Source organism: Drosophila rhopaloa, unplaced genomic scaffold (assembly GCF_018152115.1).
Source record: "Drosophila rhopaloa isolate 14029-0021.01 unplaced genomic scaffold, ASM1815211v1 contig_115, whole genome shotgun sequence".
In the NCBI taxonomy this organism is placed as follows: domain Eukaryota; kingdom Metazoa; phylum Arthropoda; class Insecta; order Diptera; family Drosophilidae; genus Drosophila; species Drosophila rhopaloa.
The window spans coordinates 10650101-10671607 of NW_025334990.1; the positions used below are offsets into that span (position 1 = coordinate 10650101).

Genomic DNA, 21507 nt, shown 5'->3' on the forward strand with positions numbered 1-21507 from the left:
AAATAATATATCATATATCTAACCTATTAGAAAATTAATTGGAACAAATTATTGCTTCAATTATGTATTTACGCTGAGATATTTATTGTACACAGATTTGGAAATAATGATCTAATTGTTTTTTAAATTTCCCAGTTATATGACTGCCAATATTCTTGGAAACTCGCGAAAACTGACAACACATCTTTGTTTTTAAATAAATATATTATGTTAAATTTACAAAGGTACTTAAATTTTTTTGTATCAGCAAGGGTATATAAACATGGACATGTTAACTTTCTCGGACTTAATTAGTTCTGAAACGTATTATCACGGTGGTGAAATTGTCGATGTAGATTAGACGACCACTTAAAAGTCAAGTCATTCTAAAAAACCATCTCATCATGCTGAAAACGCTTTAATATATTGAACAATTGTGAATATATACTTAATACTTTTTGTGTTGAGGTATTCTCTTGATAAGAATAATGATTTGTATTTTATGGGTGTAGTACTATTACTGATAAGCGTAGAATTATCTACACCAGTTTGAATTCGTGTAGAGGCCATGTAGATTGATTATTCAATTTTACTTTACTTACTTGCTGAAAAGTTCTAAAAACCGAATACAAAGCTTTGAAACAAGTACAGGCTAATACAGAGCATAAACTCTCTTTGTTCAATTAACTTTTAATTGTTTTCTAAAAACAAAAAGGCTGAAATTTTTTTAAAATTCAAAAATTGTTAAACATTTATTTTACTGTCTTACGTCGACAAAAACCATTTTATAATCCAACTAAATAAAACCTTAGATACTCCAAAAATTGTAATATATTAATACACTACATAATTGTAAACCCCTTTGATTTTCCACCCATGATCACATAAATCATGGGGACGTTGGGCAAATATTGAAGCAGCAACAGATAGCAGACCGACTTATCTCGGGAATTAATAAACAATCAGGCAAAACTTAAACTTGCAGCATTATGACGTCTTTGTGATAATTATCAAGAAACTAAGTTTAGTATCTAATCTTATCGAGGGTAAAGTTAGGAATCATTCCGGCTGCCTTTAGTCAGTTTTGGATGGCCCGTTGTCTGCTACGAATCTCAAATTAAACAGCTAGAAGTGAAGAATTGAAGTAAGCAAGATGGTGAACCTGATTTTATATGGCACTGAATCCAGTCCGCCGGTTCGGGCCGTTTTGCTGACCCTGCGCGCCCTGAAACTGGAGCACGAGTTCCGCCCACTGGACATGCAGGCGGGGGATCATCTGAAGCCGGAAATGTTGCGCAAGAATCCCCAGCACACGGTGCCCATGTTGGAGGATGGTGAGGAGTGCATCTGGGACTCGCATGCCATCATTGGCTATCTGGTGAACCAGTATGCCCAGTCGGATGAGCTCTATCCCAAGGATCCGCTGCAGCGGGCTGTGGTGGATCAGCGGTTGCACTTCGAGACCGGTGTCCTTTTCCACGGCATCTTCAAGCAGTTGCAACAGGCTCTGTTCCGAGATAATGCCACCGAGGTGCCCAAGAATCGATTGGCCGAACTGCGGGATGCCTACGCCTTGTTGGAGCAATTTTTGGGGCAGAATCCCTATTTGGCCGGTCCACAGTTGACCATCGCCGACTTTAGCATTGTGGCCACGGTGAGCACCCTGCACCTGAGCTACTGCCCCGTGGAAGACTCTAAATACCCGAAGTTATCCGCCTGGCTGACACGGCTTTCCGAATTGCCCTTCTATGAGGAGGATAACCTAAGAGGAGCCCGCCTACTGGCCGATCGCATCCGCGCCAAACTGCCCAAGCAGTTCGACAAACTGTGGCAAAAGGCATTCGAGGACATCAAGAGCGGAGCCGGAAAACAGTGATCAGTTTGTTCCCTTTTAACCTGATGTTAAGCAATATTTAAAGAGTTTACAGTTTTGTAAATAAAAACTTTTTTCGAACATCTTGCCATTTTTATTTAAGAAAGCAAAGCCAAATCTTAATTCAGAGATATCCTTGGCAGGGTATTACAATTTCAGTCAACACATTGAAAAGTACATTCCGACCCTATAAATTATATATTTTCTTGGCCAGCATTAAAAGACGATTGTCTATTTGTTTGTACTTATCGGCCTACTACATTAAATCAAATAGTTCTTAATAGAACAATATAAATAAAATTATAAATTTCTTGTTTCTTAACATATATCCACATAGTCCAAGATATACTATTTGTTAGCAATTTCAATTTGTTTTACGGGTTTATAAAATTCGGACGATCGTGTCATTTATCTGCCACTTTATCTGTGTACACTTTATATGCAAATAAAACATTAGCTTCTATAGAAGCTACTTTCATAAACCAATTTTTTCCGGTGTATATCCTCCTTGGCGAGATACCACATAAGTAAAACATCTCTAACGCTTTTGAGTTCATTGCTAAAGGTTGTTTTTTGGGTAAGGTCCTTGATTACAGGAATTTCCTTCTCCTAGTTAGTATATCTATGAATCTAGATAAAGTTTTTCACAGCAGCGTTGAGTGCATTTCCAATAGCAACGCAGTCAAAAGTTTACAACTTTTTTGCGCTCATTAAAATTATAAAATTTTCCCCTCCACAAAGCGACACAAAATAGAAGATGGCGAGGGAATGAAAAGCGCAAAAAGTTTTCCTGCCGTGTCGTGCATGCTAAAGTTGTTAAATCATAATTAATTTATGACGGCGCCATCCGCCGAAGCAGCTAGCCGTCCATCCCCTCCTCTAAATCCCCTTCCCACCACTTCCCAATTTGCCTCTTATCTACACGCGGGTCTCGATTTCTTCAGGCCCTTCTCGTGACTAGTCCCCAAAAGGGCCTCGCCGTCGTTTAAAATACTCTTAAAAAGGAGCCCAAGTCTAAATACCTACCGGGTGTAGTCCGTTTCCAACCCCACAAGTGTCCTAAAGGAGATGCCGGCGTGAGAGGAAATTCACTCACGCGATAACAAATTATATTTATTTAAATAAAACCAAAAAAATGGATTTTAGGAAAAAAAATCTAAGGAAACTAATATATTTTCTTACTTTTTTTATTTGAATTATATTTTTAATTATACTGCTATCTATGTGTTAGATTAAGCAGGTTGTATATAATATTGCAGCTCAAAGATTGAAATAATCAATTTTGAATATGGGTAAAATAAACAAAAAAATTTAAAATGTAAAATATAAAAGTATATAAATAAAAAAAAATTTCAAATATAAATAAATAAAAGTAATAAGTTTTTTTATAAATATTTATTCGTTTTCATAAAATAAAGTTCAGAAAATAAAGCATAATGATATGATTTTTTTCCATTAATCTATACATTTTTCTTTAGTGGTAACAAATAATAATATAATTGTGTTATTGCATTTTTAAGCTGTGTTCAAATACAAGAACCTTAAAAGAAGTGTTCCTTTAATCAACACCTTCCATTTTCGTTTGTAAATTTTGAGCATAAGCCAGAAACAAGCGAAAATTCAAAGCCAGGATTCAGGAAGTCGTGACTTTGTGGGCATCTCAAGGACTTACCTTGCGTCGCCTGTTTTTATGTGCCTCATTGCAGCGGCGACGGCGTCGAGAGTGGTGGCAGGCAAACTAATTGGTTTAATTTCAACTTTTACTTTGGGCCACCCTGCTGTCCTGCCACCTTGCCACCCCACGTCCTTGTGCCTTAAGCATTCCCCCCACCGAGTCAGTGGCATTTGAGAAGTTTGCTTTGCTTTACGCTTCGCCTGCCACTTCACTTGCCTTCGTGGCGGGACGCTTTTACTTTTTCCTTTTCCGCTCTTACAGCCTTCCACTTTGCCGCTTTATTTCCTGCCCCCAAATCTTCTTGGAGAGCGGGGCATTAATTTATCGTAGTAGTTCTTTGGGATTACGACGAAAATGTTCCATATTTTGAGCAGTAAGACTAAGACATCATTCGAAATATGTTATAAAAGTTTTCGTGTTTTGACAGCTTACCCCACAACAATAAATTTTTGAAAAGCGAACCATAGTATCTGGTATAATTTACTATCTCTAAAAATCTGCATTCAAAATTTTCAATTTAACGTTGATCAAAATGTTGACCCATTTTCATGTTAGTTATTTGTAATTTTCCAATGTCTTGTAAACAGTGCCTCAAAATTGGACTTCTAGAGTCCATAACTTTACCAAATTTAATCCGATTCCAAAGTGGCACACCTCTAAAGACTTGTGATTTGATTCTCTAAAAATCTGCATTTAAAATTTTCGATTTAACGTTTATCAAAATTTTGACCCATTTTCATGTTAGTTATTTATGATTTTACGATGTCTTGTAAAACAGTGCCTCAAAATGGGACTTCAAGAGTCCATAACTTTACCAAATTTAAGCCGATTCCAAAGTGGCATACCTCTAAAGACTTGTGATTTGATTCTCTAAAAATCTGCATTTAAATATTTCGACTTAACGTTTATCCAAATTTTGACCCATTTTCATGTTAGTTATTTATGAATTTTCGATATCTTGTAAAACAGTGCCTCAAAATTGGACTTCTAGAGTCCATAACTTTACCAAATTTAATCCGATTCCAAAGTGACATACCTCTAAAGACTTGTGATTCGATTCTCTAAAAATTTGCATTCAAAATTTTTAATTTAACGTTGATCAAAATTTTGACCCATTTTCATGTTAGTTATTTATGAATTTCCGATATCCTGTAAAACAGTGCCTCAAAATTGGACTTCTAGAGTCCATAACTTTACCAAATTTAATCCGATTCCAAAGTGACATACCTCTAAAGACTTGTGATTCCATTCTCTAAAAATTTGCATTCAAAATTTTCAATTTAACGTTGATCAAAATTTTGACCCATTTTCATGTTAGTTATTTATGAATTTCCAATGATTTGTAAACAGTGCCTCAAAATTGGACTTCTAGAGTCCATAACTTTACCAAATTTAATCCGATTCCAAAGTGACATACCTCTAAAGACTTGTGATTCGATTCTCTAAAAATTTGCATTCAAAATTTTCATTTTAACGTTGATCAAAATTTTGACCCATTTTCATGTTAGTTATTTATGAATTTCCAATGTCTTGTAAACAGTGCCTCAAAATTGGACTTCTAGAATCCATAACTTTACCAAATTGAATCCGATTCCAAAGTGACATACCTCTAAAGACTTGTAATTCGATTCTCTAAAAATTTGCATTCAAAATTTTTAATTTAACGTTGATCAAAATTTTGACCCAATTTCATGTTAGTTATTTATGATTTTCCGATGTATTGTAAAACAGTGCCTCAAAATGGGACTTCAAGAGTCTATAACTTTACCAAATTTAAGCCGATTCCAAAGTGGCATACCTCTAAAGACTTGTAATCCGATTCTCTAAAAATCTGCATTCAAAATTTTCGATTTAACGTTGATCAAAATTTTGACCCATTTTCATGTTAGTTATTTATGATTTCCCGATGTCTTGTAAAACAGTGCCTCAGAATTGGACTTTTAGGACTTCTATTTATTTTACATTTTTATAAATTGGAGCTGAACAGCAGACCTATAGCTTAAATTTGATGCTCCGCATAATGGGAAACTTTTCGCCGGCACACTGACCTCGAAAATCATCCATGGACAGGTCGTGGAGGGCCACTCCGCCCAATCCTTTGGCCTGGACGAAATCGGCCTTAAGGGCCGCCGTTGTGGGATCCTCGTAGCCAACCCACAGTCCATTCTCCCCCTTGTCATCCGCCGCCCGATAAGCGTAGATGCCGAAACGCTTGGTGGGATCGCCCACCTTCCTCAGATGAGGCACATCCCGATCCTTCGGCTGCTGTTGCAACAGCTCGCACGTCTCCGGCCAACTGAGTAATCCAGGAGTGACCGTTTGCCTGCCCGCCGGTGCAGCTCCATTCGCGGCGGGAATCGGTGGATAGCCAGTGATTCCAGAGTTCCGGGTCATAATCCAAGCACGCCCATATGTGGCCACTCCAACATGCAACTTGTGGGCACTGATTTGGGATGTCTGGTTCAGCCAATACTGCACCTGGTGCATCACATTGTGGCTGGGATCCCGATCGTACATTTCATACAGTGGAGCGGGTAGATCTGCCTCCTTGGGATCACGTTCCGGGGTCTGGAAGTCATAGGTGCCCAGGTTGACGAAGTCCACATTATTCAGAACAGTGGGAACATCAATGAAAACTGGGAAATGAGATATTTATGAACTGTTTGAATCCAGAAAAAACAATGATATTTTCACATACATTTAGTTAAAGTTATTGTGATGAAAGTTTTAAATGTATAGCAAATTCGAATGGATCCCAATTGAATAAATTAAAGAACTATGATGATATGACTAAGACATAACCTTTTATAGTCGATTTTTCATCAACATCTACATCAGTTTATAGTTTCTTTTGACAACAAGTAGCTATATTTTTATTTAAGAAGTGCTGAGATTAATTTATGGATTGAGATTGATTTCAAAATTATGATGGTTAGAACTATGGTTCTTGAATAAAGTTTTTAGAAGGTTTTTTAGATAAGGTTTTTACGGGAAAGATAAGAAAAGGTAAAGTAGTTTTGTTTTAGGATGTAAGTAACATTTTTTTCAACTTATCATTACTTACGTTCTGCTGAAACATGTGGCAGCATGCTGACAGTCAAGAGCTGACCACTGCCTCGCAAAGCCGATCGTAGTTCTCCAAGAAGGGTGGCGAACTGCTCCTTGTGCTCCTCGGCCTTCTCATCCACCGACTTGGAACTGAAGAGGCCACGAAACGAGCCCCAAACCCGCTTGAATACACCCTGCTGCACTTTGGGTTTGTTTTTGGGGAACTGCCAGGAGAGATCGATTCCATCGAAGCCATGGTTGTTCAGCTCTGCCACAACGCTCGCCTGGAAGCTTTTCCTATGCTCCGGCTGTTCCAGTAATCTCAGGTACTTGCCACTGTCTGCCACGCCCTCGCTGTCCAAATCCTGATCCCCGCCCACTGAGAGAAGGAATCGAACATGTGGGAACTTTTGCCGTAGAGCGGTTATGTGGCGATAGTGTTGGCGGTCATGGGTTAAGGTAGGATTTAAACTCTTGATCTTATAATTCTCGTCATCGATGCCCGCATAACCGTAGACCAAAAAGTTGCAGAAAGTCAAGGCGGGCTCCAATTCGGTCAGTGACATTTGAGCGGGACCTATAAAATAGATAACCCCATGAACTATTTGTCACTCAAAGATTAAAAGATTCTAATACTCACCTTCGCGCACAAAACTCTTGGCATCGTAAAAGCAGACTAGTTTTCCCACTTCTGCAGATATACACTGCAATATAACCAAAAAACTGCAGAGCATTAACCCACTAAATGGGTTTTTTAAGGCTGACATTACGATCAGTTGGACTATTCAGCTCTAAGTTAGATTAACAACTGATCTGGGACGACTTGTTTTGATTAACCAGAGTCAAAGCTTTGTGCAATAAAGCAGAGGAGATAAGAATTCTTTGTGATTAGTGATTAAATTTTCCCGTTTCTATTATGCTATATAAATACTCAAATCATGTCGAAAGAAATATGTAAACAATATACAAACCTAAAAGCTTTTATTATGATGCAGTGTTCAGCTAAATTTATAGATATGTTAGTTATTTGCAATCTAGTCATAATTTAGAAATATAAAATGCAACAAAAAATATTGTTGTTTTTAGATTAAAGGTTGACATAGGTAACTTCAAATTTAATATTAAAAGGATTTAAAAAGGTACAATTTTGTTTAATATATAAATAAATTACAACATCATTACAATACCAAATGTGACTGCTGCACAATTCGAATCCACTTAAATATTAAACCATAAATCTTCATTAAATGAAAAATTTTAAATTCCATTTGGACTGAGTTGCCCTTCAGCTTTTTATATATTTTCCTTTATCCTGGCAAACAAACACCCCAACACACACCCATTAGTGTCTGTCGAAGTAGAGAGGGGATGCGGGGAGAGTGACTTGGGTTATCAAAGTGTCACTTCCACAACTCAATGACAATCCGAAGTCCTGCACTCAGCACCAATTTACCGATTCCCACGAGACAATAATGTTTGTTCATGCTCGTAAAGCTTAAACACATTAAAGCCCTCGACAACGACGACAAAATGATGAGTTGTCACTCCCCAGGAGCAGGCCGCAATAACTGGGGGTCACCACTGGAACATGGCTGTCCCCATGTCCATGTCCATGTCCATGCCCATGTCCATGTCCTTCATCCCCCAGTTGATTAGCAATTTTGCTCACGTGGCGGCAAGGACCAAATGTGTTGACTGCCATGTCATTTGATGGGAATGAAGGGGTCAGGCATCAGTGGTCAATTACTGTTCTTGCCTTGAAAACTTTTTGGGGATAACATTAAACCCGGGCCAAATCAAATTGTTTATGAGTAAATATAAATTCATGGGGAAATTGCCCTTATTACAACCAAATCCTGTTTCTGTTGTTTAAAGAAAGTTTTAGTAACTACTCATATTATCTACTACACTATAAACGTTGCTTATTTTAGTCTTATTATCGCCGAAATAATCAAAATAAAAGAAAACACTAAAAGAAACTCAGCGATTTGAAAAATTAAAAACTTTAACCATTTTTAAAGATATTTCGTTTGATGAAATTTAAAAATACATCACAACACACAAGATTATTATAAATCTATAAAATCATAATGGTATATTTTTGCCAAAGAAGTTTACATAAAAATGGATTTTCTAAAGTACATACAGTAAACAGTTTTGCAAATTTTGAAATGCTTAAACTGTAAACTGTAGTTTTTACCTTGGAAAACGTTCAACGAGCCTAAGTGTGCAACTAAAGAGGGGCAACAAAAATGGTTTAGCCACCTGCGAAAAAAGCAGAAAATGAAACTTAAGTTTATGCATAACGCCGCAGTTGGTTGTATCATAAAACCAAATGGTGAGAGCTATAAAACTAACCACAGCAAAAACAAGAAAGGAAAGCTAACTTCGGGCGGAGCCGAAGTTAATATACCCTTGCAGAATATTCTATAAATTATATTCTCCAAAATTATTCATATGATGCATTCTTAATACTCATAAAAAGTCCCAACTTCCTAACTTTAAAAACACCAAAGTTATGTCATTTCCAATCGTTCAGTTATATGGCAGATATAAGATATAGTCGGCCGATCCTTATAAAATTTGGTAGGTCGGATTGATTGGCCAAAAATAAAACCCATAGAAAATCCCAACTTCCTAACTTTACAAACACCAAAGCTATGGCATTTCCGATCAATCAGTTATATGGCGGCTATAGGATATAGTCGTCCGATCCTTATGAAATTTGGCAGGTCGGATTGATTATCCAAAAATAAAACCCATAGCAAATCCCAACTTCCTAACTTTAAAAACACCAAAGTTATGGCTTTTCCGATCGTTCAGTTATATGGCAGCTATATGATATAGTGGCCCGATCCGGCTCGTTCCGACTTATATACTACCTGCAATAGAAAGACAACTTTTGGGAAAGTTTCAAGCAGATAGCTTTAAAACTGAGGGACTAGTTTGCGTAGAAACGGACGGACAGACGGACAGACGGACAGACGGACAGACGGACGGACAGACGGACGGACAGACGGACAGACGGACATGGCTAGATCGACTCTCCTGGTGATGCTGATCAAGAATATATATACTTTATAGGGTCGCAAATGTCTCCTTCACTGCGTTGCAAACTTTTGACTGAAATTATAATACCCTCTGCAAGGGTATAAAAAGGACAATAAAGGAAGCAAACGGTGGGGAAAAGCCAACAGGAATCAACAGAATGTAACCGCAAGCACGGACGCTTGGGCAATCAACTAACAGAATGCACACATGTTCGGGAACACTGCTTTCTATTACTCCATACCCTCCCCCATGGTTATTGCCACACCCACTTCAGAGGCGTACGAAAGGAACTGTAATAAAACGTAATAAGCTATTTTTTAATAATATAATTATAGTTTTTAAATACAATACAATACATTTGGGAAATATTGCTAGTAGCACATATTCATTCATTGAATTTGTTTTATTAAAAAAAAAAAACAAAAAACTATTCTTTATTTACTTATTTCGAAGCATTTCACAACCGTACATAAAAATTTACAAATACAGATATTTTTTAAGCCCCCCTTTAAGCCTCCTCAATAAAATCCTGCTACGCCACTGACCCAGAACTTTTGCCACAGGTTGACAGTAAACTAATAGGTGAGCAGCTGCCGAGAAAGCCATTATATTCCAACCGAGTGGTAGAGTGTTGCAATTATACATAAATATAAGTGCGCATTGAAAAAATGATAATGTTGTCAAATGAGGTTGAACAGAATATGATAAATATACATATTTAAACTTTATTTCTCACAAAACGTGACATTAAATTATTTAAACCATTTAAAACGTAACAATTCTCTTTAGGTTATATTACGTATACGCATCGTATACATTTGATTGTATCCATTTAAACAGGGAAAACAAGGGTTTTTAATAACTTTGATTCTTACATTTTAGTAATTATTTATTATATTTATATGATTTTTCTTCTAAAAGTTTTTTTTATTGTTTTGCCTTTTTGTAGGTCAATCAAAAGCTAAGCTATTTGCCAAAACAAAAGCCAAAGTACTAATTTATATATATTTATTTAACTTTTCCTTCGAAAACCCAGTAACTTCCTGACTTTTGAAGAGAAACAATAACGACCATCCCTTAAGTACTCCATCATACTCAAAGCTTCAGCCGGATTGAAGTTCCTGTTTTATTTCAATTTATAGGGCGTAAACATGACCACTTGAGACCTCTGACATGCCGCTCCTTAACACCACTCGAGTTTTCCGATTGAAACATTTGGCCAACGGGTAGCGCTTTAATGGTGCCACAAAACCAGCACTTGGCCGTTTTTAATTCCTGAATACCCTCTCGACTGGATGATTAACTTTTTCGAGAGACATGTGGCAGCTGTCGCTGCCCGCACCGCAGCGTAATTAAATTGTTAACGCACACGTGTCGGCTGTCCTTCTATCGAGGCGTACAATTCCACGTATAACGTATACGTATACGTACACATGTACATACGTTCATCTGGATGAAGTTCATTTATCCGTAAGGCCATCTACGTTGACAAATGTGGAAAAAAACAACAACAGCATTTAGCACACGCGGCACTAATCCGGTGTGAGTGGATGCTGGATGACTGAGTTAAACCCTTTCTCCTTTCACCTTTCTCCTCCTCGAAAACCACTGAGCCACCCCAAAAACGCCGACAATAGCCTCAAGCTCCACGAAACACCCAAAAAACTCATTTTGCATGGAGCTTGGCTGGTGGTTTTTAATGCTTCATTGGCTTAATTGCCAGCCATGTGCAAAACACATACACTGAGAAAAAGGCTTTCAAATAAAGAGTCATTAAATATAAAAAAACGTTTAATTTTTTTTTATTAGTAATTAGTCCAGGAACAACAGTGACCTAATTAATAAAAAACATTCAAACTGATAATTTAAATATTATAAATACTCATTTATTATCAGAAAAAATATTTATATTATTTTTTTCAATGCAATATATTTTTATTCAAGCCAATAAATTCAATCAAATCACACAGAATTTTAAATGAATAAGTACATTTTGTTTTTAGACAGTTCATCTAAAAATTGTAAATCAGTGATTTTTTTTTCAGTGCACCAATGCACGGGCAGACTTACTTATAAACAGCATCAAACAGACACACCTACGGCAACTTTTGCGTGCAAAGTTAATTCGACCACAAACACGTTCATTTACCTTTGGCGAGCACACAGACTCTCAAATGCCAAAAAAACACAAGGAGCAAGTTAAATTCCAGCTCGGGAAATTCTGCTCATGTTTTTAAAAGCTTTTCTAACTAAACTTTTAAAGTTTTAAATGATTTTGTTCAGTATTTTAAACATACATTTTTATTTTGGCAAGTTGTTTTGTTTAGAACTTATTCTTTGTACATACAGCAAATAATCCAAAACAAAACTTTACGTTGCAAATTTATTTTAGATTTTTACATTATACAAATGCTTTATACAAAAAGGTACGAATTTGGAAAAATTTTTAATTACTTTTTTTATAAAAGTTTTTTTGACTAATTCCAAATACCAAATTAAGAATAAAACCAATTTATTTTCGAGTTTTTTATTGTATTAGCAACTTAGATTTCACATTTTAAGAGCAAGAATTAAATCAAATAGGTTCAAAATCGTAAACATTTGTTTACTTAGTCGCCTCCCAATCACAGACAAAGATTTCTTCAGAGCTATAATGAACGGGATAGAAGGCTGTTAAAATCAAGTTATGACGCATTTTTTTTTTATATTCCAAATGCCATGAATTAATTGATAAAGTGCGCAATTCGCTAATCAATCCGACTTGGCGGGGCTATAAAAGAGACCAGTTAGAATCGATTGGCAAATTAGTCGTTGAAAACACTCACAATATGAAGCTGCTCTCGATTGCCTTTCTTTTGGGTCTGCTGGCTCTGGCCAGTGGTAAGTGGAAGGATATACTATATAATCCGGACTGAATACTGAGTGAAGCCTTTGTTTTGTTTCCAGCCAATCCCCTGAATCCCGGCAATGTCATCATCAACGGCGACTGCAAAGTTTGCAATGTTCGCGGCGATTAAAAGCTTATTTGCTCAATTGCGGAAAAATATGAAATAAAATAAAGTCAGTGAAACTCTTAAATGTATTTACATGTCTTTTATTAACGAAATGGTGTATGAATGTGATTTAACAGAAATTCCTGCAAATTTTAAATGCTGTGAAAAAATGTTGGCTTACTCAAATAGTCCCCAAAAAAGTATATTTAAAAAATGTCTATTCAATTATGTTTTTAAAAGAATAGGAGGTATTTTTTTAAATTGAAAATTAAACCTAATACTTTTCTCATCAAAGCTTTTTAAACTAAAACAAAATTATAACACCCTCTGCAAGAGTATAAAAAAACAACAATATTTATATGCCAAGAACTTTTACTTTCTTTATATGTGGTTTACAAAACGTAAAGGTTTTTTATCGACTCCAGACTAGCCTCCATGAACGTTACATTTGCGGCAATCTCCTCCATTGATAATAACGTTGCCCGGAATCAAAGGCGATGCTGTGAAAATAAGAATAATAAAATGAATTTCAAATTTATGGGCAAGGATTTAAGGATCAAAGGATAACTTACCACTCGCCATGGCCAATAGACCAAAGACAAAAACTAAGGATATCCACTTCATTTTATTGGAAAAGCTTCAAAGTAAACTGATGCAGGTTTATTTTCTCATCTTACTTTTATAAGAAATGCTGGTGTATCTACTCGAGTTCGAGCACTCAAAGTTATGTAATTACTGGAAAAGCCCAAGAAATAAAATAATTCCCGTTTATAAGCCGATTCTATAATACACAATTGCTAGACAAAACCTGGCGCTAATCAAGTCAATAATCGCTTTAAGTACATGTTTACATGTATAATTAACTCAAGTGGAAAATACAAATCGTACTGCGACTGTTCTACATACAAAGTAAATAATTTCGGATAATTATTTAGAGATTAATTACCTTTATTTAAATAATTCTACGAAAATATTTATCCTATAAAACAACATTTATGTGGTTTTTTAGATCATATTTAAATCTGCATTAAGTAGTGTGTTATTACAAACAAGAAAGAAAAGCTAACTTCGGGCGGAGCCGAAGTTGATATACCCTTGCAGAATACTCTGTAAATTATATTCTCCAAAATTATTCATATGATGCATTCTTAATACTCATAAAAAATCCCAACTTCCTAACTTTAAAAACACCAAAGTTATGGCATTTCCAATCGTTCAGTTATATGGCAGCTATAGGATATAGTCGGCCGATCCTTATGAAATTTAATAGGTCGGATTGATTGGCCAAAAATAAGACCCATGGAAAATCCCAACTTCCTAACTTAACAAACACTAAAGTTTTGGCATTTCCGATTAATCAGTTATATAGCGGCTATAGGATATAGTCGTCCGATTCTTATGAAATTTGGTAGGTCGAATTGATTGGCCAAATATAAAACCCATGGAAAATCCCAACTTCCTAACTTTACAAACACGAAAGTTATGGCATTTCCGATCAATCAGTTATATGGCAGCTATAGGATATAGTCGTCCGATTTTTTAATAATATAATTATAGTTTTTAAATACAATAAAATACATTTGGGAAATATTGCTAGTAGCACATATTAAATTTTTTTTTTAATAAAAAAAATATTCTTCCTTTACTCATTTCGAAGTATTTTACAATAGTTCATATTTAATAATACAAACATTTCTTTAAGCCCCCCTTAAGCCTTCTCAATGAAATCCTGCTGCGCCACTGACCCAGAACTTTTGCCACAGGTTGACAGTAAACTAATAGGTGAGCAGCTGCCGAGAAAGCCATTATATTCCAACCGAGTGGTAGAGTGTTGCAATTATACATAAATATAAGTGCGCATTGAAAAAATGATAATGTTGTCAAATGAGGTTGAACAGAACATGATAAATATACATATTTAAACTTTATTTCTCACAAAACGTGACATTAAATTATTTAAACCATTTAAAACGTAACAATTCTCTTTAGGTTATATTACGTATACGCATCGTATGCATTTAATTGTATCCATTTAAACAGGGGAAACAAAAGTTTTTAATAACTTTGATTCTTACATTTTAGTAATTATTTATTATATTTATATGATTTTTCTTCTAAAAGTTTTTTTTATTGTTTTGCCTTTTTGTAGGTCAATCAAAAGCTAAGCTATTTGCCAAAACAAAAGCCAAAGTGCTAATTTATATATATTTGTCGTATTGTATCTGTCGCTGCCCGCACCGCAGCGTAATTAAATTGTTAACGCACACGTGTCGGCTGTCCTTCTATCGAGGCGTACAATTCCACGTATAACGTATACGTATACGTACATGTGTACATACGTTCATCTGGATGAAGTTCATTTATCCGTAAGGCCATCTACGTTGACAAATGTGGAAAAAACAACAACAGCATTTAGCACACGCGGCACTAATCCGGTGTGAGTGGAAGCTGGATGACTGAGTTAAACCCTTTCTCCTTTCACCTTTCTCCTCCTCGAAAACCACCGAGCCACCCCAAAAACGCCGACAATAGCCTCAAGCTCCACGAAACACCCAAAAAACTCATTTTGCATGGAGCTTGGCTGGTGGTTTTTAATGCTTCATTGGCTTAATTGCCATCCATGTGCAAAACACATGCACAGTGAAAAATACTTTCAAATAAAGAAAAATAAGTGCCATAATATAATTATACCCTTTCAGAGGGTATTATAATTTTGTTTTTTTTTTAAATTAGTAATTAGTCCAGGAACAACAGTGACCTAATTAATAAAAAACAGTCAAACTGATAATTTAAATATTATAAATACTCATTCATTATCAGAAAAAATATTTGTATTATTTTTTTCAATGCAATACATTTTTTTTTTTAAGCCAATAAATTTAATCAAATCACACAGAATTTTAGACAGTTAAGCTAAAAATGGTAAAACAGTAATTTTTTTTCAGTGCACCGATGCACGGGCAGACTTACTTATAAACAGCATCAAACAGACACACCTACGGCAACTTTTGCGTGGAAAGTTAATTCGACTACAAACACGTTCATTTACCTTTGGCGAGCACCTAGACTCTCAAATGCCAAAAAAACACAAGGAACAAGTTAAATTCCAGTTCGGGAAATTCTGCTCATGTTTTTAAAAGCTTTTCTGTTAATGCTGAAATCGAGCCGATACCAAATATAATTAAGAACGCCAAATTTACGTGCGCACACGACAAACGTATTTTATTGAGTAAGAGATACGAAGCATTAACAAGCAAGAGGAAAAGGAAGGAAGAATAAGAATAAGAAAAATACTATCGCTTAGAGATGTGCAAATAGAACGATATAACTTGTAAACTTCAACACTTCTTCTCAAGTTAGATTGTTCCTTACAATTTTTCATTTAAGCCAAGCGATTTTACAAAATTATTATGCTTTTCTTTCTGTAAGTTTTTAGTAAAGATGTCTGCTACATTTTCGTTGGTGGGAACATATTTTATAAAAACTTCTCCTCTAGCAATAACCTCGCGAACATGATACTTGATGTCAATATGCTTGGTCCTTTTGTGATGCACAGGATTCGATGTAATCTGCTGTGCGCTTAAGTTGTCGCCGTTTATCTCGATGGGCTCTGCGTTCGGATGAAATGCTATTTCTTCTAGTAGACGACGCAGGTAGATTGCTTCTCTGGATGCAGTGGACAAAGCAATGTATTCAGCCTCAGTGCTGCTGAGCGCGACTAATCCTTGCTTTTTGGATTCCCAGGAGAAAGCTGATCCACCCAGGTAAAAACAGTACCCAGAGTACGATTTTCTATCCAGACTATCGTTTGCCCAGTCTGCATCGACAAACGCATGCAATCGTTGACCAGTCTTGCGATAGTGTAGCTTTAAGTCGATAGTCTTCGACAGATATCGCAAAATGTGTTTTGCGCCAGACTCATGCTCGACATGTGGGTTGGAGTTTCGCTGTGCTAACTTGCTTATAGAGTGCATGATGTCAGGACGCGTTGAAATAGCCAAGTACATTATAGATCCAATCAGTGACTGATAGTCAGTTGTATCTACTTCGGCACAGTTGTCACTATCGCAGCGAATTTGAAATCCAGGGTTTAACGGCGTTGAAACAGATCGACACTGATTCATGTTGTACTTCTCAAGTAGACATTTAATGTACTGCTTCTGACACACAGAAATTGTACCACGCTCACCCTGTCGCTGTATTTCCATTCCAAGAAAGTGATGCAATGGACCATTGTCATGAATATCAAAACTATCGTGCAACTTCTTTTTGATATCATCCAGATCACTCCTTTTTGAACAAGCTATTATAATGTCATCGACGTATATGGCTATCAAATTGTACGAATTCTGACTTATTTTCTTATACAGACACGGCTCGCTTTTAGTAGCCTCAAAACCCAATCCTTTTAAAGTGACATCCAGTGTGCTATTCCAGGCCCTGCCAGATTGTTTGAGGCCATATATAGCTTTGTTAAGCTTTAACACGCGGTTTGGATGTTGATCGCTGACGAAATTCTCTGGCTGCTTCATATATACTATTTCGTTCAATTTACTGTTCAAATATGCATTTGAAACATCCATTTGATGAAGATACAGCTCCTTTTCTGCTGCTACTGCCAACAAAAGCCTTATATTCTCATATCGAATGACGGGTGAAAAGGTTTCGTAGTAATTTATTCCATATTGCTGGCTGCACCCCTTGGCTACAAGTCTGCTCTTAAACCTTATGATATTTCCTTCAACATCTCGCTTAACTCGGAAAACCCACATGGATCCTATAGCTTTTGCACCTGAAGGAAGGTCTACCAAAGACCAAGTCTTGTTTTCGATAAGGGCCTCATATTCACGTTTCATAGAATTTTGCCACTTAGACGAATGTTTGCCCGTTAGTGCCTGTTTTACTGTGTCGGGCGTCTCAATGTCATGATAGCTTACAATATTGTTGACCATATTGTACTCTTTTCTTGGCCTACCTCGCTGGCCAGTGCGTATAATTTTGGGCCTACCTGGACCACGGTGAGCACGTACACCATCAACGGGGCTGCTTGGTGGACTGGCATTATCTTCTTTAAAACTCTCGAACTCGTCGTCATCAGAGTCTGGATACTCGCCCTCTGGAACTGAGTTCTCCGAGTTGACTTCTTCTGGAGCTGCTTGTGCTATTTCGCCCTCTGCTGCACCGACTTCTTCTGAAGCTGCTTCTTCTCCAACTTCGCCCTCTGCTGCACCGACTTCTTCTGAATCGGTTGCGGCTTGATAGCTTCCTGCGCTAACCCAATCAGCTTTTTGTGGAAACTCTGTGATAAATGAAGTAAAATCGTTAGTGCTTGCCTGATGATTAACCGATACTACTTCGCCTTCAACAAATTTGACGTCTCGTTTTTCAACGATTTGTCGAGCCTCTTTGTCGAATAGTCGATATGCCTTGGCGGTGAGCGAGTAGCCGACGAACGTGTACTCCTTGCCCTTAGCCCGAAACTTGTGGTGATGCATCTTATCCAGAGCATATACGGGTGAACCAAAAATCCGTAGATGCGCGACCGAAGGCTTTTTGCCGCTCCACTTTTCCATAGGGGTGATCCCGTCAAGCGCCTGCGATGGAGATCTATTTCGTAAGTAGCTTGCCGTTGCAACAGCTTCTGCCCACAATGGCTCCTCAATGTTTTTGTGCAGCATCATACTGCGCGCCATTTCAACGAGCGTTCTATTCGCTCTTTCGGCCACACCGTTTTGTTGCGGGGTGTATGGCACGGTTAATTGTCTTTTAATTCCACACTCCCGCAGATATTCGTCGAACTTGTGATTTATATACTCCCTGCCATTGTCACTGCGAATCGCTTTAATTCGCTTTTGTGTTTGATTTTCCACTAACTGTTTGAACATTTGGAACTTTTCAAATGCCTGATCCTTGGTTTGCATAAAGTAAACAAACACTCGCTTTGAAAAATCATCTATAAATGTTATAAAGTACTTTGCGCCACTTATCGACTTCACATTTATTGGTCCGCACACGTCCGTATGAACTAGTTCCAAAATGTTATTTGCTCGCGCATCACTCTTTTTAGGGAATGGCAAAACACAAATCTTGGATTTGTTGCAGGTGTTGCAATTTATTTCAACCGGAATGTTATTTACGTCAATGCCTTTTACACGTTGATTGACAATCAGTTCCTTAAGGCTTCGAAAATTTAGGTGACCATATCGATTATGCCACACGACTGCCTTTTGTTGCATTGAAAATAATCGGTTCACGTTTAAGTCACTAAACAAAAATAAATTGTTTTGCAGTTGCGCCCTTAATATAGCAACTCCATCTTTTGCCGTTACTATCGCGCGATTTTCTTTAAAATACACGGAATGCCCATACTGCATTGCTTTGCTTACGGAAAAGAAATTCATTTGTAAATCTGGCACGTACAATACGTCTTGCAATGTTATTTCACAATCGCTGGTTTTTATTTTGATGTTTCCTTTGCCAGGCGATTCAATTATTTTGTCTGCTGCTAACATAACTTTGTCTTTTTCTTCGACAAACGAAACAAACGCACTTTTCACACAGCACATATGAGAAGTTGCCCCACTGTCCAGGCACCAAGTCTGTTTTGTTATGTTCTCCTGGTTCACAGCAGCAAAAACCGAAAACGATAATCTCTCATTGCTTCTCTCTTCGCTTTGAAATTTGCCTTTATCCTTTCTTCCTCTTTCTTTACACTGCGTCGCTTTGTGACCACGTTTGCCACACACGAAACATTTTCCGTTAAATTTACCGTTTTCTTTTGCATGTGCGTTTTGTTTTTCGCTTCCCGATCCAGCATAATATGCGTGTTGCTTGCTGTCCTTCTCATTTTTCTCGTTCATTCTTTCGGCCTCTGCCAAAAGTTTGACCTTGAGTGATTCAAAGAGCGGTAGCGAATCTCTTGTTTCCATAGCAACAACAAAATGTTCATACTCTGCACTTAAACTTGACATTAGAATTATCACTTTTAATTCCTCGGGTACTTCGACGTTCACTTCGATCAATTTGTCAATTATTTCCACGAAATTGTTCAAGTATTGGACCATGCTTTGATCTGCCGAGTATTTCGAATTTAACAGTTTTTTAAACAACAGCACTTTTCGAAGTGGTCCTCTTGACACATACACCTCGCGCAACTTGGCCCATGCTGCTAGCGCTGAGGTTGCATTTTTTACATAACTTAACTGCGACACATTCACATTAAGAATTATGCATGCCAATGCCTTTTCGTCCATTAAGTTCCATTTGACAGCTTCCTCGGATGTTGACTCGTTAGTCAACTTCAGCTTGCCACTAACGATGCTCCAAAGTTCTTGGTGTACCAGAACACTTCGCATCTGAACACTCCACACATCGTAATTCTGATCACTTAACTTTTCTATTTGATACGCACTCATCTTAGTTTCGCGAGTCTGGGCCCATAACCAATGTTAATGCTGAAATCGAGCCGATACCAAATATAATTAAGAACGCCAAATTTACGTGCGCACACGACAAACGTATTTTATTGAGTAAGAGATAAGAAGCATTAACAAGCAAGAGGAAAAGGAAGGAAGAATAAGAATAAGAAAAATACTATCGCTTAGAGATGTGCAAATAGAACGATATAACTTGTAAACTTCAACATTTTCCAACTAAAGTTAAAGTTTTAAATGATTTTGTTCAGTATTTTAAACTTACATTTTTATTTTTGCAAGTTGTTTTGTCTAGAACCTTTTCATTGTACATACAGTAATGAATCCAAAACAAAACTTTAGGTTACAAATTTATTTTAAATTTTTACATTATGCAAATGCTTTAGTCAAATAGGTAAAAATTCACAAAAATTGATTTTAGGACAAAATTCAGAATAAAACCAAAATGTAGGAATTTATTTTTGATTTGTATTTTGTGTTAACAACCTAGATTTCAAATTTTAAGGGCAAGAAAACAATCAAATTGGTTCGAAATCGTTAAAATTTGTTTACTTAGTCGCCAATCACAGACAAAGATCTCTTCAGAGTTATAATGAACGGGATAGGAGGCTGTTAAAATCAAGTTATGACGCATTTTTTTGTATATTCCAAATGCCATGAATTAATTGATAAAGTGCGCAATTCGCTAATCAATCCGACTTGGCGGGGCTATAAAAGAGACCTGTTCGAACCGATTGGCAAATTAGTCGTCGAAAACACTCAAAATATGAAGCTGCTCTCGATTGCCTTTCTTTTGGGTCTGCTGGCTCTGGCCAGTGGTAAGTGAAAGGATATACTGTATAATGCGGACTGAATACTGAGTGAAGCCTTTGTTTTGTTTCCAGCCAATCCCCTGAATCCCGGCAATGTCATCATCAACGGCGACTGCAGAGTTTGCAATGTTCGAGGCGATTAAAAGCTTATTTGCTTAATTGCGGAAAAATATGAAATAAAATAAAGTCAGTGAAACTCTTAAATGTATTTACATGTCTTTTATTAACGAAATGGTGTATGAATGTGATTTACCAGAAATTCCTGCAAATTTGAAATACTGTGAAAAAATGTTGCCTTACTCCAATAGTCCCAAAAAAAGGATAGTTTAAAAAATCTCTTTTTAAAAGAATAGGAGGTATTTTTTAAATTAAAAATTAAAGAGATTCTGCATGTTACTTTTGAAAACCAAACAAAGTACTTCCCTCATTAAATGTGTATTATACACAGCTTTTTAAGCTAAAAAACAACAACAATACACACTTTTTACCAAAATTATAATACCCTCTGCAAGGGTATAAAAATATCGAACATGGAATTAAAAAATTATATATTTCATGTAATTAAATAAAGAGTTTCATTTTCAAATCATGAAATCATTTTACTTTTTCCCAACATAAACAAATTAGACGCTAATAATTGAAA

At 36.6% G+C, this 21507-nt stretch overlaps 5 protein-coding genes across 5 annotated transcripts; 3 read left to right on the top strand and 2 right to left on the bottom strand.

Annotated features, from left to right (window-relative positions):
* Positions 1-1076: 1076 nt before the first annotated feature.
* LOC108048612 (glutathione S-transferase 1) lies at positions 1077-1933 on the top strand. Its single transcript, XM_017129385.1, has one exon. It carries the CDS (start codon positions 1133-1135, stop codon positions 1853-1855), a length of 723 nt encoding a protein of 240 aa, XP_016984874.1. The 5' UTR covers positions 1077-1132; the 3' UTR covers positions 1856-1933.
* A 3526-nt stretch (positions 1934-5459) lies between these two features.
* LOC108048603 (chitinase-like protein Idgf5) lies at positions 5460-7369 on the bottom strand. Its single transcript, XM_017129372.1, has 3 exons — positions 7216-7369; positions 6592-7152; positions 5460-6163 (listed from the first exon to the last, which is right to left on the bottom strand). The coding sequence occupies exons 1-3, from the start codon at positions 7340-7342 to the stop codon at positions 5520-5522; spliced, it is 1332 nt and encodes a 443-aa protein (XP_016984861.1). The 5' UTR covers positions 7343-7369; the 3' UTR covers positions 5460-5519.
* Positions 7370-12389: 5020 nt separating this feature from the next.
* Positions 12390-12708, top strand: LOC108048620 (bomanin-068). The gene is made up of 2 exons (XM_017129393.1): positions 12390-12506; positions 12573-12708. Exons 1-2 carry the CDS (start codon positions 12455-12457, stop codon positions 12641-12643), a joined length of 123 nt encoding a protein of 40 aa, XP_016984882.1. The 5' UTR covers positions 12390-12454; the 3' UTR covers positions 12644-12708.
* Positions 12709-12973: 265 nt separating this feature from the next.
* Positions 12974-13316, bottom strand: LOC108048619 (bomanin-065-like). Its single transcript, XM_017129392.1, has 2 exons — positions 13192-13316; positions 12974-13119 (listed from the first exon to the last, which is right to left on the bottom strand). Exons 1-2 carry the CDS (start codon positions 13241-13243, stop codon positions 13046-13048), a joined length of 126 nt encoding a protein of 41 aa, XP_016984881.1. The 5' UTR covers positions 13244-13316; the 3' UTR covers positions 12974-13045.
* A 7438-nt stretch (positions 13317-20754) lies between these two features.
* LOC108038368 (bomanin-068-like) lies at positions 20755-21072 on the top strand. The gene is made up of 2 exons (XM_017115144.1): positions 20755-20870; positions 20937-21072. The coding sequence occupies exons 1-2, from the start codon at positions 20819-20821 to the stop codon at positions 21005-21007; spliced, it is 123 nt and encodes a 40-aa protein (XP_016970633.1). The 5' UTR covers positions 20755-20818; the 3' UTR covers positions 21008-21072.
* The last annotated feature ends 435 nt before the right edge of the window (positions 21073-21507 follow it).

What these genes read in the sequence shown, in the direction of transcription:
- LOC108048619 (XM_017129392.1), bottom strand. Translation starts at nt 13,243, where the DNA reads ATGAAGTGGATATCCTTAGTTTTTGTCTTTGGTCTATTGGCCATGGCG. An exon ending in TCTATTGGCCATGGCGAGTG is followed by an intron (nt 13,120 to 13,191) that starts GTAAGTTATCCT and finishes TTATTTTCACAG; the next exon opens with CATCGCCTTTGATTCCGGGC.
- LOC108038368 (XM_017115144.1), top strand. Translation starts at nt 20,819, where the DNA reads ATGAAGCTGCTCTCGATTGCCTTTCTTTTGGGTCTGCTGGCTCTGGCC. An exon ending in TCTGCTGGCTCTGGCCAGTG is followed by an intron (nt 20,871 to 20,936) that starts GTAAGTGAAAGG and finishes TTTTGTTTCCAG; the next exon opens with CCAATCCCCTGAATCCCGGC.
- LOC108048603 (XM_017129372.1), bottom strand. Translation starts at nt 7,342, where the DNA reads ATGTCAGCCTTAAAAAACCCATTTAGTGGGTTAATGCTCTGCAGTTTT. An exon ending in CAAGAGTTTTGTGCGCGAAG is followed by an intron (nt 7,153 to 7,215) that starts GTGAGTATTAGA and finishes TCTATTTTATAG; the next exon opens with GTCCCGCTCAAATGTCACTG. An exon ending in GCCACATGTTTCAGCAGAAC is followed by an intron (nt 6,164 to 6,591) that starts GTAAGTAATGAT and finishes CTCATTTCCCAG; the next exon opens with TTTTCATTGATGTTCCCACT.
- LOC108048620 (XM_017129393.1), top strand. Translation starts at nt 12,455, where the DNA reads ATGAAGCTGCTCTCGATTGCCTTTCTTTTGGGTCTGCTGGCTCTGGCC. An exon ending in TCTGCTGGCTCTGGCCAGTG is followed by an intron (nt 12,507 to 12,572) that starts GTAAGTGGAAGG and finishes TTTTGTTTCCAG; the next exon opens with CCAATCCCCTGAATCCCGGC.
- LOC108048612 (XM_017129385.1), top strand. Translation starts at nt 1,133, where the DNA reads ATGGTGAACCTGATTTTATATGGCACTGAATCCAGTCCGCCGGTTCGG.